Below are 18,050 nucleotides of genomic sequence, written 5' to 3' on the forward strand. Positions count from 1 at the left end.
CCAAATTACTTCTGTGAAACTGTAACTATTTTTAAATTAAAGAATTATTTAGGCTGTTTTCTCTTTATAAAAGAGCTTTAACAAACAATCCAGTTGTGTTTGTAGCCGCCTGCCTGTTTTAACTTTAGAGCCGGAGGATGTGTGGGCAGATGAGTAATTCAATCAACATCATACTTCTTCTATACACTTATATGGGGATTTCAAGATAGCTATTAGACATGGGCTTTTAGCAATGTAGATAGACCTGTAAGTAATAAATTATAAAATTTTATTTATTGCAACTGTATGTTGTAACCTGTGCCTCAAACCCGACACAGACAGACGTGGACACAAGTTCCACAAGCCCAACACAGGCTTTATTCAATAGGAAACGCTTCCCTTGTTTCCCACAGAAATATTCATAGGAAAAAGCCCAAGAATAAAATGACTCATAACACTTTGTCTTTTTGTGTTTGCCTTTGACTTTCCCATTCTCTGTCCTTCTCTGCCTCCACTCCTCCTCTGGCAAGCTTTGTCTTCTCCCTCCCGACTCTGGCTCTTGGAGCAGTGGTAATGGGCTTCTTTTACCCTACACCCGGGAGTACTTCCAATGGCCTGTTAGCATGTCTAGAAGCACAAAGCAGGGCTCCACAGTCTCAGCAGCACCCATGGAACCCAACAGCGCTGTACCAACTGCCAGGAAGCCCTGTGGGAATCTGAGGCACCACTGCAACACAGGGGTGCTGCCATTAGCACTGTGGGTGAGATAATGCTCTGTTCATGTCATCTCCCCGAGTCCTTCCATAAAACAGGTAAAGGCTGTCTGGTACAATGTATAAGTGAAGTGTGAAGAGTGCTTTGACATACATGAAAAAAAATCTATCATTTTTCAACTACATTTAAATTCACTGGCAGCCAGGCATCTTGGGAAGGTTTTTTAATCTGTTCAAAAAGTTACTGGATCTCTCCAGAGTAACATGTTAGAACTTCAAAAGCTGACAAGACTGGGACCTTCAGTTTTCGTATTGACAAAAGACCTGCATACATACATGAAAATGATGATATGATATGAAAATATGCTGTAGAATCGGGAAGAGGCACAGGGTGAAATGTATTTATTGTAAAGCAAGTACTTTATGATGCAGTCACTACAATACAGGTATTATATAAATAAACATTAGCTCTTTTCATTGTTTAAAAGCCTGCTTGCTAGAGCAAAAGTGATTATAGTTAAAGAGTAAATGCATACTATTCATCTGTGAGTGTCCGCAAATGAGTCACCCTGACCAGAGTTGATTCTTAGTTTGCATTTATCCATCCATTCATTATCCAACCCGTTATATCCTAACTACAGGCTTCAGTGCTGCATATACTGAATGCACAGTGTGGCAGCAGTTTTCAAAGAAAATGTAATCATGAGAAAAGAAAAAGTACCCAAGGTCAACTACTGGGGGAAAGAAAATCTAGAAAATAAGCTCAATAAAAATAACAAAATTGAATTTAGGAGGCATAGCAAGTGGCTCAAAAACCCGGAACTACACCTAAACTTAATCACAACATAAGATGAAAGAAGTGGTTAAAAAACCAGAACAGATATTGTAGCAAAGGATGAAAATGATACACAAAAAATAATGCTAGAAACTTGAAAGTTGAATCCACACAAACTTGGACAAACCAGAAAGTGAATCCCCCCATCTCACACTCTGGGCTGTCCTACCTAATACTGACAAACAATTCTCAAAGCAACTGTTTCAAAATGGTGTTGTAGAAAACTGCCTCCTAGGAAACACTGGTATTATGATATTACATGTGTTTATGTACTTTATTGTTTTTTTGTTTCTGAGTTATGTGTTTTGTTTTTATATGTATTTCTGCTATGACTATGTTTATAATTGCATTGTATCTCTTTAAATGTGAGTATGTTCCATTTTCTTTGTGGTGGAACACCAAGAGGCTACCCATTTGTTCATTTCATTTAGGAACTGTCCCCAGCCCTATAAAGAAGATGGGGGACAGGCAGTTCAAATGAGAAACATTCCTGCTGTTTAGTGGAGTCTGAGATTATTGTGCTGTTTGATTGGATTATTGTATGTTTATTATTATTGCTCTTGTTTGAAGGATTTTGATTATTGGACTGTTTAAAGAAATGCAGATTATAAAATTGCATTCATTATCCTGGCAACACATAGGTACAATTGAAGAACCAAGTATGGACACAATAGAAGTCTATCAGAGGAAATAAAGGTGTATAACCCCACAATGGGACAGTCATTTATTTGCCAATTTGCTGGTTAACCAAACATTCACATTTTTGGGATGAATACAACAAAGAAAAATTGCCAAACTGCACACTCCACATTGATACTAACTTCTGTGACATTCAAACCTTATCTCCTAGACCAACAAGAATGGTGCCGCCCACAATAGTTATTGTTTAATTTTTATATATAAATATATAATTAATAACTGATACTGCATTGGCAAACTATACCACTAGTATACTGTATGTTTATTCACTCCCTGTGCAAACATTTAAAACTCTTAAGGCTTCAAAAGTAAATTATGAAAGATAAAGTCAGGTAAGGTAAGATAAATTCATGCATGTTATAAAAATAATAGAATTGCCCAGCTTATAATTCTATAATATTCAGTAGAGGTGAACTTACAATAAAGAACAGAGTTTCACTTTAAATTGATGTATATGCATACAAAAATAATTTAAAAACACACACACATAAAAAACAATCCTTTGTAAAGAAATGCTCTTTATTTTAATTGCTACTTTGGTTGTACGTTTCACTAACAATTACTGTTCTTGAAGACTGAGGCTACACATTGCATTTAAATATGAAATACTAAATTTTCAAGCAATGTTACTTCAACAGTGGACCTTTTTTGTGGTCAAGTTTTTACTCAATAAAGACATAACAAAAGAAGATAAATGATAAAAAAAAAACCATAAGACAGAAAGGAGTCCAACCCTCCCTATCTCATCCTGTCCCAGCCTAAATCAAGGGATAAATAAAGCATTCTGTGAACATCCAGGGACCAGAAATATCACCAAGTACATTCCTAATTGCCCCTAAAAACTTCTTAAAACCATAAGTGGCCCAGTACTGGGCCAACATGGGTTCAAAAAATATAAAAAAAAAAACCTTTTGTCGCATCACACAGACAAACTATACCACACCACAGTGTCTACTACACCCTCATAGTGATCACACTGTTGCAGTATGTACAATTGACTTTTAATCTGGCATGAAATCATATATGTGCCACATCATAACAACTTCATCAAAAAATTAAAACCAGCCTAATAATTATGCTGTACACGGAATATCCAAGTGGTATACATCAATTGAAAGGTCTCAAGCAGTAAACTTCAACCAACTAAACCTGGCTATGAGCAGGAAAACAGCAACCACGTGTTAGAAACTGGAAGAAATTGCACTGCTCGCGCCAGTAGTCCATCTACGCTGGTATTAGCTACCTACTGTTCCTAATGGACATATATAAATTCCTTATTTCTCTACACTGTAATTGGTTGGCACCCTGTCCAAGGTTGTTTCCTGCCTAGTATCCAGTGATACCAAGACAAACTGAAATTAATTTCATTGAGCTTGAGAATATTGTTATTTCTCTACAGTCTTCATTAAGTATGGACATTTAATTTCATCTGCCATTATAGATTTTACACCTTAGTTACCATAAAAAACTGTCACCTAGATATGTACAAAAATTACATCGTTACTGTCTGTTATTTAAATACTGTTAATTTGGTATTTTAGTTAAAATATTTGCTACTAAAAAGGTTAATGTCTAAATGTCATTGTCCTTTCAGTAAAAGTTTAATTACCTATTACTCCAAAATCATAGAGATAAACCTATCCATTTATTTATATTCTCCCTTCCTCAAAGTCTTGAATGCAGCACCATAAACTATTCAGTGCCTCTCACTTTGTCCATGGCATTCTAAAGCTGCATCACTGCAATGGTGTTACCACAATGTGTGTACAAATAAGCATCATGAAAATGTAAATATAGAGGTGGAGTTGTTGGGGTTGGGAGCATACACTGATACAGCATGTTGTAACACCCACCACATGACAAACCACCTCAGGATCTCAAATACAGTACACAATTATATTTAAAAAAATAACACATACATCCCATAACACTTTAGTTCTTATTCCATAAAAGTCTCAATAAGACTCACAGTACATGGTCCTGCTTCAGGCTATTCACACATACTTACCAGTATCTTAGTAGTGTATGCACTGTTCAGAGCAATGGCGCCAATAAGGAGTTCCAGGGTTTTGGGATTTAGGGCATTCGGATCTGGCACCTCTTTATGGCGTGTGTCTCCAATATAGGACTGCACTACAGTCATGCGATTGGTGGTGAGAGTGCCAGTCTTGTCAGAACAGATTGCAGTAGCGTTGCCCATAGTTTCACAAGCATCCAGGTGCCTCACCAGGTTGTTATCTTTCATCATTTTCTGTGAAAAAAAGGATTATAAATTAGTACCAGTAATTTAAATTTAGTTGCTACAACAGACCAAGCTGTTGATCTTGTCAGAAATATTAATTTTAAACAGGAAATACAGGGTTACTGAGAAAGTTTTTTTTTTTTTTAGGATTTACATTTTTATGCACATTTAAATATGGAACAAAACTCTATCTTTGTAGAAGATGGTACAACTTAATATCAAACTTAATAGGTCATAGTGTGACCACAGTCCTACAAATGTCTGGGATGCTTTTTGCTATTATGTCTAATGCTCAAGCTTCATAGATTCTCTCTTTCTCGCTGATGGCACAAATCTTTAAATTGTTAAGCTTAAGAATTTCCACATTACTCCATATTTTTTCACAGTGAACTAGACAAAAATGCTGAACATATGAATATTGCAAAAATGCAAACTAATTTAATAATTTAAGTAATTGATTCATTAGGGTTGTAGTGTGCCAGAGCCTTTTTTGCTGTGGTCATGTTGATCCTTACATAAAACTGATGGAAACAGAGAATCAAGTTGAGAAGTAGAGATATAATGGTAAGCTAAAATAGTAGTCAGTCAGAAGATAAGATCAGACGATAAGAAGTGGAAATTAGCAAACTAAGGATGTCCCTTTTTTCATAAATTAAAACAAAATCCAAAGTAAACTGTAATGCATGGGATTTCTTCAGAAACATTCAAAACCACAAAACCATGACAGAGCATATGCCCACCAGTGGAATAAATATAGCACTGTTTAACTTCATTGGTAAGAATCTTAGATTTTTTAGATACCATACTCTTCGGTGGTGGAGGAGGAATTCTCAAAAAGAGACTGGACTGAACTGGATTTACATGAATGGATGAACCTTAAAATGCACAAAGCCAATCATGAGCAAAAAGACCAACTATGTTTGTGATTGTATATTGACCAATGAATATTGGGTTAATTTTTGGGGCATCACTTTCAGGCAAAAATCTTGCACAGTGAATATGCTCTCTAAATAATACTCTGGGATTGATCTTTATTTAACAGAGCTTCCTACTATCTTTAGGTTAGGTGAGGTTAGTTTAACAAGTTATAAGACCTACTGTACATATATATATATATATATATATATATATATATATATATATATATATATATATATATATATATATATATATATATATATATATATATATATATACCCTTGACAAGAGACAATGTTTTGCACATGCTTTTATGATTAAAGCTTTTATGCCAAGCTGCCCCTCACCCAAACTATCTGTGTGTAATATCATGAGCCTGTTGGACATCAAGGACTCCATGCATGTGTGATAAGAGGTCCTTTGAAAAGTGCAAGTTTAAATAAATAATTGGGCCCCGGAGTGTGCAGTCTCCGAACAGGTACAGGTGTGCACATTCTGGGGTTTATTGGGGTGCTTGGCTGATCATGCATTCACATGCAAATGCAAGCAGATCAGTCAGGTGCCTTATTCACACCTTGGAGTAGGCAGAGGACCACACCTGCACCCAACTAGATACATTAAAGGGAGTCCGCACAGCAGAAAAGAACGAACAAAGAGGATTCAAGAGAATCATCAGAAAAGAAGAACAAAGAGAATCAAATCAAAGAAGGAGGATGAGAGAATGGAGGTTATGGGAAGAAAAGAGAGAGGCAGGACGGTGAGGAGTCTGTGTTGATTAGAATGGAGGCAGATGGTCAGGAGCATGCTCTGAGGAAGCAAGTGGCAGGCCTGCACTCAAGTGTGGGGCTGGAAAAAGGGAGCTTCTTAAAACTATACAGAGGAATAGGAGCAGCCCTGTCGTACAGCATCTCCCTTCTGACACTGGCAGACTGGCTGAGGGAGATGCGAGTAGGGTTCAGCGAGGAGTCCTTCCAATGCCGACGGACTGGCAGGAAGACCCCAAACCTAGGATTTAATGGATGACTGCATATGTCGGCATGTGTCTTCTCATGGTGCAAGGTCCTGATGGGATAAGTTCAGAAGACACCACATTTTAGATAGAGGCATTGGGGCTTGTGTCTGTTTTTAGAACAGGAATTTGCCAATGGTTTTAACCATGTTTTTATTGGAGTATTTATTTGAAATTAAACCTCCATTTTATGACACTTAGATTTTATGGATTATTTATTTATTGAAACTTTTTTGGATGAATGTGCACTGTACTTTAGAAACACTTTTGCATTAACCCCTTTCTGATTGCATGTTTCCTCATTTGCCCGACACTTGGTTCATGACTATCAATGGTTCCATGTTCATGAGGTTCCTGGCGGTGGCATGGAGCATGGAGCTGGCACAGATTGTCATACCACTCATTAACCTCACTGAATCAAGACGAGTTGTCTGACAGACACACTTTTTCTCCCTTCTTTCTCTTCTCTCACAATGCAAATGTTTTATTTGGTATTATACTTCCATATACTTACTGAAAGTATTGCTTTTATGTGTTGATTTTGAAACAATGGTGTATTTTTACAGGGTTCTAAATCCAGAAACTGCTATTTTCTAGTATTTATGTTCATTGATAGTTTTACTATTATTCTAATCTAATAAATATCACCATGCTTTTAAATTTCTACAGTGTCTGCACATCTTGAGTGACTAAAGTAATGAAATAGATACTTTCTGTACCACACATCAAACTCTGTGCTATGGGAGCTCAAGCGTCTCTCATAGTGCTCCTCAACTCGGGAATTCTCTTCTCTCTCATATACATCAGCTCAATTCAATAACACATTTTAAAACTACCCTCAAAACTTATTTTTTCAAACTGGCATGCCAATTGTGAATTTTGCACTGTTACTGCCAGTTATCTTTGTTTGTTTGCTAATGATTGCTGTTTGATTTAGCCTTCTCTTTAGCTTCGAGAGCGACGGTGGACACGGAAGGAGGATTAAAGATGGCGGTTGGAGCTCTGTCGTGTGTTCCCCATGACGCAAGAGGAAGGTTAGAGTGGGCAGGCGGGGCTCTGTCGTGCGTACCCCATTGTCTGGCGACTTGGTCGATTATATATATAGAAAAGCAGCCAGTACCGAAAAAAACAATGAAAAGTCAACGTGGCTCTGGGGTTCATATGGACTGTAGCAGGGACTAAAGCAAGCACAGGGCTGTGTTTGGTGAGGTGTTCCGTGCGGGCACATGAGCAGGCAGTACGCATGCCTCGAGAGCGACGGTGGACGCGGCAGTAGAGTTAGAGTTGGCGGGTGGGGCTCTGTCGTGCGTATCCCATGACGTAGGAGGAGGGTTAAAGTTGGTGGGCGGGGCTCTGATGTGTGTATCCCATGGTCTTAGAGTTGGTGGGCGGGGTTGTGTGAGTTGGCGGGTGTGGCTCTCTGTCTTGCACTGTCTTGTGTGCCCTTAGTGAATTATATATATAGATGGCCACTGTTCTTTGTGTTTTGCTGCCAGACATCACCGGTCAGATTGCTTCATATGTCTTCCATTTTACACTCATAGGTAGAGCCTGACTAATAATACTGGGTTGCTGATATATCAAATGATATTAGCCCTAAACAGATGTATTGTCATCAGTGTAACTTCAACCAATCACCTAATATGATTTAGAAATTCTTCACCACAAACCACATTTATGACGTTATTTTCCTAGTAGAGCAACAGTTAAAAACATACTCCCCCAGAATGATATGCACTGTGACTGCAATGAGAACTGAGTGTTAACAATACAGTACATGTGCTAAATAATTCCAGGGGCTTCAACACACAAAACTCTGCTGAGATTCATTGATACCATGGACTAACAGTATGGCAAATTTTCACAGTAAAGCAAATTTTCACATAAGGTGCATAAAATCACTTGTTTTCTTACTGCTACATTTTTCAAAAACCTCTGTTGTCCTGTTAAAATAACATATTTGATTTTCTACTTTCCCTTATTGCTTTCATACACAAAATGGCATGGCCTAGTACAAGCATGTAGGAAGTCTCCATGCAATAACTAAGGTCATGTTTCAAAGGCTTGTGATGGTGCAGGTCGCTCTATGCTCCCACTTTTTTCTGGGAGCCTCTTGAACCAAAAATCATCAGTACTGTAACCGGATGAACTTGGCAGATGAGGACAAAACACAAACAAAGCAAGAGGAAAGTAAAAAAGTGCTGAGTCCTTTTGTTAAAACTAATCAAAACAAAAGTGTCCTAAAAGTGCAGTGAAAGTTTCAGTTAATAATCCTATAAAAAGTGAGCAGTGGGGGATAAAAAAACATATAAATAACTCCATTAAAAAGTCTTTTTCTAAAAGCAAGGTGAATCTTTCTTAAAGCTGATGTCTCTTCTGCTTATCCTATATGGGCTTTGCAGTGCAGGGATCACCCTGTCGACTGAAACAGCCAACCTTCCATGGGTCCAGGTCCCTGCCATTCCATGGCTGAGGCAATGCTCCCACTCCAGTCCTAGATTTGAGACCCCAAATGCCATGGCTCTCACATTGGGGCTCTCAATCCAAACCTCATCGACCCCTGTTGCCTTTCCAGACATACACAGCAAGTCATCCCTTTTATCACGTTTCTTTCTGGCTCTCTAAGTTGCTCAGCCAGAGCAACCACTCTTTCAGCCCCTTGGTGTCGGTCATTCACTCCCCACAAGGGGCCCTCCTACCCAGCCGTCTGCTTTCTCCCTCTCTTGAGCTTGTTTGCTCACACCAGCTCTTTCTACCTCCTGCCTTCATTTATCTCTTCCTTTAACCTCCATTCTTACATTACCTGGATCATTCTCTCCTCCCCAGCAGTTGCGATTGCATGTTTGCTGCCCCGGGGTGATAATAGACAATCAAACCATCAACATGTGCCAGGAAGGCAACGCATGCTTGGCAGACCAACTCGAACCAACTCAGAGACAAGCCGTCTTTTCAAGAAATTGCTCACACCTGCTCTACTCCCCAGCATGAGCTTTCCTAATTATTTATTTAAAACAGACTTTTTTCTGAGCGACAGGCCAGCTACACCCCATTGCTTTCCTGTTAAGCCTCCAGTTGGATGGGAAGGCTCCATGCCTCAACTAACCCAGTGCAACCCAACAGGTCCGTGGCTTGGCCCTAACACTGCACTAAAAGCACTAAAACCCAATCATAAAACCACACTTGGAAAAAAATCATAAAAAAAGAACTTTAAAACTGAAATAAAAACAACAATAAATAAATGTCCATTAAAAAGTTCAGACTTTAAAATGTTCTCCTCAGGCTTGAGTTTGTGGGTTCTTTCAAAGTCCGGCACCTATCGCATTTGTTGTTCCATCTCCAGATCATCAGTCCCCATCACCAGCTCACTGTGAGGTTAAAAAAGAGACTAAAACCAACGCCACAGTCAGCAGGTCATTGTTCTTTCTAGACCTGGACAAGCCCAATACAATTCCCTCTTCATTTATCCAGCTCACTCATACTTCACTCAGCTGCCAAAGACACTAACAGCCGTGGTACTCTCCTCCCAACCCCGGTCTTAGCCGCCATTAGCAGCATCAGCCAGACAGCTTGTGATCAGTTGTCCTCCTGTCTTCCTTCACGCTCACGCAATCGGCCCTCAGATCCCTGGGGAGGACACCACCTCAATTACACCCACTCCAATAGTCAGTGGGCAGAATTCACTCTTAGAACACCAAACCTTTGCTCGTACATAGGGTAAATAACCCCGGTTTCTCCCTCCCATAGACCAGTAAAAATACACAGAACTTTCATGTGGTTGACATTTGTCTCTCTACACCATAGTGATTCATAGAGCGATAATTGGGAGTTATGCAATTGTTTTTATATAAAAGTTGTGTGCAGATCATTGCCTTGTCTGATTTCTTTGTCTATCAGCTTTCAAAAGAGTGGGGGCTTGGTTTTCTTTCTTGGCATATAGACCAGCCTCAGCAAGTTACAGTAATTGCTTTATAGGACAGTTGTTTTTTTTTGTCAAAAACTGTATGTCAGTCTGTGCTTGTTGATGATTTGATAGCATGTTTTCATATCAAAGTGATAGAAATGTTTTTTTATGGAATAAGATAAATGAAACCAATCAACCCATCAGCTTTAAAAAGAGCCCTCATATGTTACTCTGGAGTGTGCTAATCACTTTTGATATACATATACTTTCCCAAGATACCTAGAAACCTTTGAATTCAGAGCAGGGATGTTTCTTCATATACAGTATGTCAAAGAGTGCTTTGTTTGTTACAGCTTACAAAGCAGAGGTGCTTTACATTTTTTGCAAATGAGACACATTCACATTTTTTAGTCACATTCTTAGCATATTACACGGTCCTTCCTGGACCTGTTTAAGTTATGAGAAGAGCTATCAAACCAAATTACGTGATTTAAAGTTCATATAGGGTAAAAGTTTCTCTTTCTCGGCTTTTAAGCTATAGTATTAGACATTTTGATTTACTTTAGTGATGCAGTTCCTTCAAACTACTAGTTTAACTGATTTGATAAATATGATTCATTTGACTCAGGACAGGCTGCAAAAAAAAAAAAAAACTTTTGGGAAGGAGGAGTTGAATGGGAGTGGTCCCTGCTGAATGAATCACATTGCAAATATATAATCAAATAAATTCATATTTGTACTAAATAAATTATATATTAAACATAATGATAATTCATATTATATGACATTGCCCTGTTTGAAAGCATAACAGCATAGTTAAAATGTATAATTAAAATAAGATAATACAAATCAAATAAACAGGAATTGTGCATTCTAATATAAATGTGTTGTTTTTGTATTGTGCTTATATGATGAACAACACAAGTGTCAGGAACAGAGTTCTTGTTTGCCAGTAATGATTCCGTTCAAACTCATAAAAATAATAAGAGAAGTTAACAAGAATCATGAATGAGATGGTTGATACTTGCACATGCACTTTAAAAATCTATCTGCAAAAAAGAAAGACACTGATGACATCACACATGCACTCCTGTTGAGCTTTGCTCAATCAGTTTGTCTGTGTTTGCAAACTGATTAATATGATTCACTCAAAAGAGTAGCTCTAAAAGAACATCTTGTTCACAAATTGCTCATCACTGTTAATCCAGAACAAGGCAGTACAGTGGTTAAGAATGCTGCTTCTTGGATCCCGCTTCTAGGGTTTGAAGCATGCACATAGATGTGAGCTGTATGGAGTCTACAAGTACTCCTGTATCTTTAAATATTTTCCTTTGGATGTTCTGATGTTCCTCACACATCGTCAAATACGTGGAGTTTAGGGTAAATATATTTCATCTGAGTGTGAGTGCAGATGTATGTGTGAATGAAATAGTGTTCTGCCCAGGACTGCTTCCTTTTTTGCACTCACCACTTCTAGGTAGACTCTGGCCCCCTGCAACCCTGTACAAAATTAAGAAGGTTTGATAATGTATGCAAAGTTTATGTTTACCTACAATTCATTCTTAGCAAATTTATTTTAACTTGCAATTACAATTCCTTATTTTTTAACAATTCAACAATAACCAATTTTCAACAATTGATGTGAAAAATTTGCATGTTCTCCCCATGTCTGCATGGGTTTCCTCGGGGTGCTCCGGTTTCCTCCCACAGTCCAAAGACATGCAGGTTCGGTGCATTGGCGATTCTAAATTGTCCCTAGTGTGAGCTTGGTGTGTATGTGTGTGCACCCTGCGGTGGGCTGGCGCCCTGCCCAGGGTTTGTTTCCTGCTTTGCGCCCTGTGTTGGCTGGGATTGGCTCCAACAGACCCCCGTGACCCTGTAGTTAGGATATAGCGGAATGGATGGATGGATAGTGATGCACAAAATTAATTATGTGAAACTTAATTTACAGTGAAACACAGTGTTTCATTTCACAAAATAATTTATGAAACACATTGTATTTGCTTCTAGAGAACTTAATGCCATTGATACAAGGAGAAAGGCATTAAGTAATTGAATGTGTTTGTATTTACTACATAACGATCTGTCTGTCATTTAGTATTTAAATAAAGATCTCTAGTGAAAAAAAAAATCTATGGACTCATTTTCTGTCACATGAAGACATTTTGTTGAGCCATATATGTTGTGATTGTTCTGGCAGTATGTATCATGTTGCCCACATTGAGAATTATGATAACTATCTCGGTGATCACCGGCATATGAAGTGTGCATATTGTCAATCAGGATAATAAAGTTGCTAGGTAATGGTGATGTGAATGAGAGGCATAAATAGAATTCATTTCACTTGTTTGAGACAGATTATACGAACTACACAACTGCAGAAAACAACATAAGTAAACACAGAACTATGAACAAAGTTTTAGGAAGGAACATTCCTTGTTTTCCACCCCACACAGCTTTATAACCCGTAAAAAAACTTGGTATCAATTTTGCAAAACTGTATGAGAATTGAAACCCACCCGATTTGCTCATCATCATTCATCATATTTATTTATGAGCAAATTTTGTTCTTCAACTGTTTTAATTATAAAAATGCTGTTGTTTTCAAAACTTTCTGTTTTTGTTATCATTGTCATACTGTTAACAATTTAGGCAGTTTTCAACAAATTCACAACCTGTTTTTTCTGATACATCTGTTGAGGCTTAAATCAACAATTAGTATGCCTTGTTATTGGTTTAAGAACTACTGACTATTAAAAGGAGTTGCTTGACATCTTTTTAAGTGGCTTTGACAGGCACTATCATTTTACAGGCCGCTGCTTTTGTTTTTAATGTGGCCTGCTTGCTTTTTACTTGCCTTGTTGTCTATGAACTAAGGACGTTGTCTTTTTTAGGGAGCTGAGTAAATAAGCTGTTGTTTTGGAACATGGCAAGTTTGCTGGTCCTTCTAGCTGACTAAAGACCAAACAAGTTTCTGCAAACACTCAAGGCCCTTAAATTAAAAAAAGCTACGTAAACCTGCATACTAGCACATAAACACTTTTAAACATATACAATTTTTTTAAATGGCATTTAATTTTATATTTTAAGGCTTATGAATATTCTTTTCTATTCTTCATTCTATATGATGAAGTTGAAAGCAAGCTGCATTGTGTTAGCTAAGAATTAGCTATACAGGAGTTTAAGAGTTGATTATCAAAATAGCCATTTGCATTCAGTTCCAGCATCTCAGCCCTTATCAGTGTCACACAGGTGCGAATAGGAGGCAGGGCCTGAGTAAGTGTAATGAAACATCTGAACAGGGGGAGGCGGAGTGCGCTGACTGTCTTTCTCAGTTCCCTAGACCTTTCCCGGGAAATCCTGCAAGGTTCTGGTGCCTCAGAAGACGTCACCTCCGAAGCCGGCCCCTTTGCTGACGTCACCCCCGAAGCCGGCCCTTTTGCTGACATCGCTTCCAAAGCCGGCCCTTTGGCTGAGGTCGCTTCCAGTTCCGGCCATTTTGATGACATCAGTTCCTCTCCCGGCCTTTAAAGCCTCCATCTTGGACTACTATAGCCAGTTCTAGTTTGGACTCTGTGAAATGCACTTGAGATTTATGATACAACAAACCCTTTTGCAGCTGGGAAAAACAATATATGGGTGGCTGCCCCAAACCTTTATGATGTCTTTGGCGTATTATTATTACACAGTCAAGCTGCATGCTACGCTTACTTGCACAGCCACTTTTGATTTTAGTCTTAGTAGATGCTGGCAATTATTAAAACAAGCAATTATTAATGAAACAGTTCAGTTTCAGTCAACCTGATTCCAACTTAATGACGCGGACTGATCAAATTAAAGGCCTCCAATTTTTTATTAGATCAAAATTAGGAATGTAAAAATTTAAGAAATGTAAAACTTGATCAGATGATGGCCATCTCCAAGCCAGGCAGCAAGCACGACCTTCGAATCCTAATGATTGTTATGAAAATATTGATTATTATTAGGGGAAAAGAGTTTACAAAGCGAGGTAATTGTTATGAAAACAGGTACAGCACAAGGTCATTATTATGAAGATTACATGTAAAGTGGATGATGAAAAATATGTACGAAAAAGGGATGTTTTGTGAATAGAACTGAAATAAAAACAAACTGCACCCAAACCACCAGGCTCATTTCATGAACTGAGTTGGCTTTAGGTGCTCTGCCATTGCTTTCTACACTATGCAATAAAGTCTAAATTCTGAATGCTTTTCTGAAGACTCTGCTCATTTTTTTACTGAAGATTGCTCCACAACACATCCTGCAGCTTATAAATGTTCAGTATATAAAATGAACTGCCACTCTTTTTCAAATACTCTGCTACTACTACAATCTGGCACTGGAAGACTGGAAACATTTCTACAGTAGTTTATGGTATTTCTTCCATTCAGGAAAGGAAAAGACTGATAAAGACAGAATGAGTGAAAGTGGCTTAAGGAAATGTATTAATAAGGTACAAGTTAACGTGTGTCTATTTTCAGTGTTAGTAATTTCAGTAAAACAGAACTGTTTTATAAAGACATTACAACTTTTACAACGTGTTAAAATTAGTAGCAGTTATTTAACCTTTTTTGAAAATTTAATTAAAACATGTTTAGTTGAAAACATCATACACTTCATCTCTTTCAAGTTTTCTAAGGAAAACTGAACTTAAACATACCGGCAACATTGGTGCAATATGTATCAGTAACACTAGTCTGCAAAAAAAGTTTTTTTTTTGCTCCTGTCAAAAGTGTTAAGTGTTCTTTATAGATCTGAGAGTGCTAAATATGAATCAGGCAACAAAATTACTCTATTGTATCCAGTTTTTGAGAGATGAAGAAAAAAAATATACAGTATTTTAGGAAATATATATATATATATATATATATATATATATATATATATATATATATATATATATATATATATTTGATAACATTAGACTTTTAAAAATTTTAAATTAAACATATATTTGGTTTAAATATAATTATTACTTACAGAAAGTAGTTATCTGTAGTTTTTTTTTTTACCTCTTATAATTCTTTGAAGGTGTTTCAATGGTGGTATGACCACCACATTTCTGTTAACATGGACTCATTCCACTTTCCACTATGTCTCTCCATTTGAGGAATGTCCTGATGGAACCTCTCCACGTGTTCATCAAAGACCACTACCAAGTTCTTGGGGAAAAAATCCAAATGAGAGTGTAGGAAATTAATTTTTAAAGACATATCGCACCCAAGTGCTAGATAGAAAGAGACAAAGAGCTGAAGTAGTTCCTTGTAGTTTTCCACCTTTGCATTCCCAAAAAAATTGTAGCTCACTTTTTTTTTTTTAAGTAAAGGAAGGTAGTTTATTCTTTTACCAACTGGTTATCTGTTACCTGGTCAAGATAATAGTTGGATTAAGTCGACTTTGCATGTTTTTCTGAAACCTACACAACAACTTTCTCTCTTCTGGACAATAAAACTGCATTTTTCTAACATTCTAAATATAAATTCCTGGCTAAGAATAGAAAAAAAATCTGATTGATAGCAAAAAATATATAGTAAATATTGATTTTGGGTTATTCCCTACCTCAGTTAACATTAAGAAATAGGAAGACTACAATTTTTCAGCTCAAAATATACTTAAAGTCATATTTTAGAGCAAAACAAATATGTAAAAATCAACAATTTTTTTCAACGTGGCATTTTTTTTATTGAATCCAATGTCCCGCGAAAATAGATTGTGGAAGAAAAATTCCTGTTTCACAAATTGATCCATTACACCTAAATCTGTAAAGTACACAAATTCTTTTGCATAAGAGGATTTTGGTACAGACATGCCTAATCGGATTTATTACATTATTATCAATCATCCATCCAATCATTATCCAACCCACTATATCCTAACTACAGGGTCATTGGGGTCTCCTGGAGCCAATCCCAGCCATCAAACCCCAGGCAGGGCACCAGCCCACCGCAGGTCGCAAACACACACACACCAACCCACTAGGGACAATTTGGAATCGCCAATACACCTAACCTGCATGTCTTTGGACTGTGAAAGGAAACTGGAGTACCCGGAGGAAACCCATGCAGATATGGGGAGAAAATGCAAACTCCATGCAGGGTGGACCCGGGAAGCGAACCCAGGTCTCTGTACTGCAAGGCAGCAGCGCTACCTACTGCACCACTGTGCCGCCCCCATTATCAATCAATTAGAGTAGAATGTATTGCAATGTCTTGAAATAAAAACCAGGCAATGGCAGAAATACAGCCATCATTTATGTATAAAAAAATGCTTTCATGTCTCTATATTAAGAATGAAATGGTATTGGTTTGTTACACAGGTATTTTTCACATGTACTGTATCAGAAATAGTCTAAAATGAATTTCTTCATAAGTAAAGATTGCAAAAAAAAGTATAATACAGTATTAATTAGTGCTTTTTGTAGGTTGTAGTGTAATTATCTTGCTGCTTAACCACAAAGAAGCTACATTTCTTGGAATACATTTTTCCCTTGCATGTGCCTCTGACCTTGACAAAATACTTTTCCCCTTCAGCAAGGGTGCCTCTGGAAGTAAATCAAATTGTTGTGGAAGTTATAATCCCTCCCTTAAATATCTCATATTGATAGGACTGGGCATCCTATGAAAAATATTAAATACTGAGGGTATTTTTTTTATTCAAATAATTAAATAAAAAGCTGGATTCCAATTCCAATGTGACACAATTTAACCTTTGGTTCTGGATTACTAGTCATGGAAACCCTAAGGTCAATTTTAGGGTTGTGCTTTCAAAAGATGTTTTTTGTTTTTTTCTCTGTCACAATGGCATTTTATTTTTTATGGGTGCTAACATTTTGTGGGCCTTCTGTATTCAGTTTCTAATCACCTTGATATGCCTTGACAATAAGAAGTGCACAACACGTGACATTTTTGTAACAGTACAAAGACTAGAATTGTAGACTTCTAGGTTGTCTAGAATTGTTGATACCCAAATATTTTTGCTTGTGTTCTTCATTGCAGTTTTTAATTTATAGCTAGGTCAGAGAACCAGATAAATATCCATACCACATTGTACCCAGCATGCGGGTGACCGAGCTGGTGACCGAAAGAAGTGTACAGAGATTCTTAAATCAGCGTAGACTGGTTTTTCACACCGATCCAAATACTTATCTATCTGACAAAGCTTTGATTAAATACATCATTTCTGTATTTGATAATAGGCCCCTTGTATAGTCATCAGTCTTCAGTGATACTATTCACCTTTGTTGCTCCTTCATCGACAACTTTGTTAGGGGATATGGACATTTTTTTACGTTCTAGTTCATTCCAAGGTGACAGTGTATCATTTACTGGAATTCAAACATGGGTTTAAATCTGTAAGTGACTACAGTTAGGTCCATAGTTATTTTGACAGTAGGCTTCAGCATTAATTCAAATGGTATAACATAAATATAGAATAAACCATTTAGGAATGATAGCCATTTTTATACATTGCCCTAGCACCCCCATTTTTAGAGGCTCAAAAGTATTTGGACAATTGATTGACCAAGCTGTTTCATAGCCAGGTATGAGCAGGTCCCTCATTATTTCATTAACTATTACACAGGTAGAAGGTCTAAAATTGATTCCAAGTGCAGAATTTGCATTTGGACAATGTTGCTGTAAACTCTTAATATGAGGTTCAAAGAGCAGTCCATCATTAAGTAAAGAAAACAAAACAAACCCATCCAAGAGATAACCGAAACACCAAGAGTGGTA

The 18,050-nt window shown here is 37.4% G+C and overlaps 1 protein-coding gene across 11 annotated transcripts in view; it reads right to left on the reverse strand.

The window, feature by feature from the left end:
* The window catches only part of atp2b3b (ATPase plasma membrane Ca2+ transporting 3b), a 577,105-nt gene that overhangs the window by 151,941 nt on the left and 407,114 nt on the right, over positions 1-18,050 (reverse strand). For all 11 annotated transcript variants that reach the window (XM_039774297.1, XM_039774295.1, XM_039774293.1 and 8 more), the window contains one exon: positions 4,235-4,477. In XM_039774297.1, coding sequence (XP_039630231.1) covers positions 4,235-4,477 — 243 coding nt within the window. The remainder of the gene's footprint in view (positions 1-4,234; positions 4,478-18,050) is intronic.

The sequence above is a fragment of the Polypterus senegalus genome, chromosome 13, assembly GCF_016835505.1.
Source record: "Polypterus senegalus isolate Bchr_013 chromosome 13, ASM1683550v1, whole genome shotgun sequence".
NCBI lineage: Eukaryota > Metazoa > Chordata > Cladistia > Polypteriformes > Polypteridae > Polypterus > Polypterus senegalus.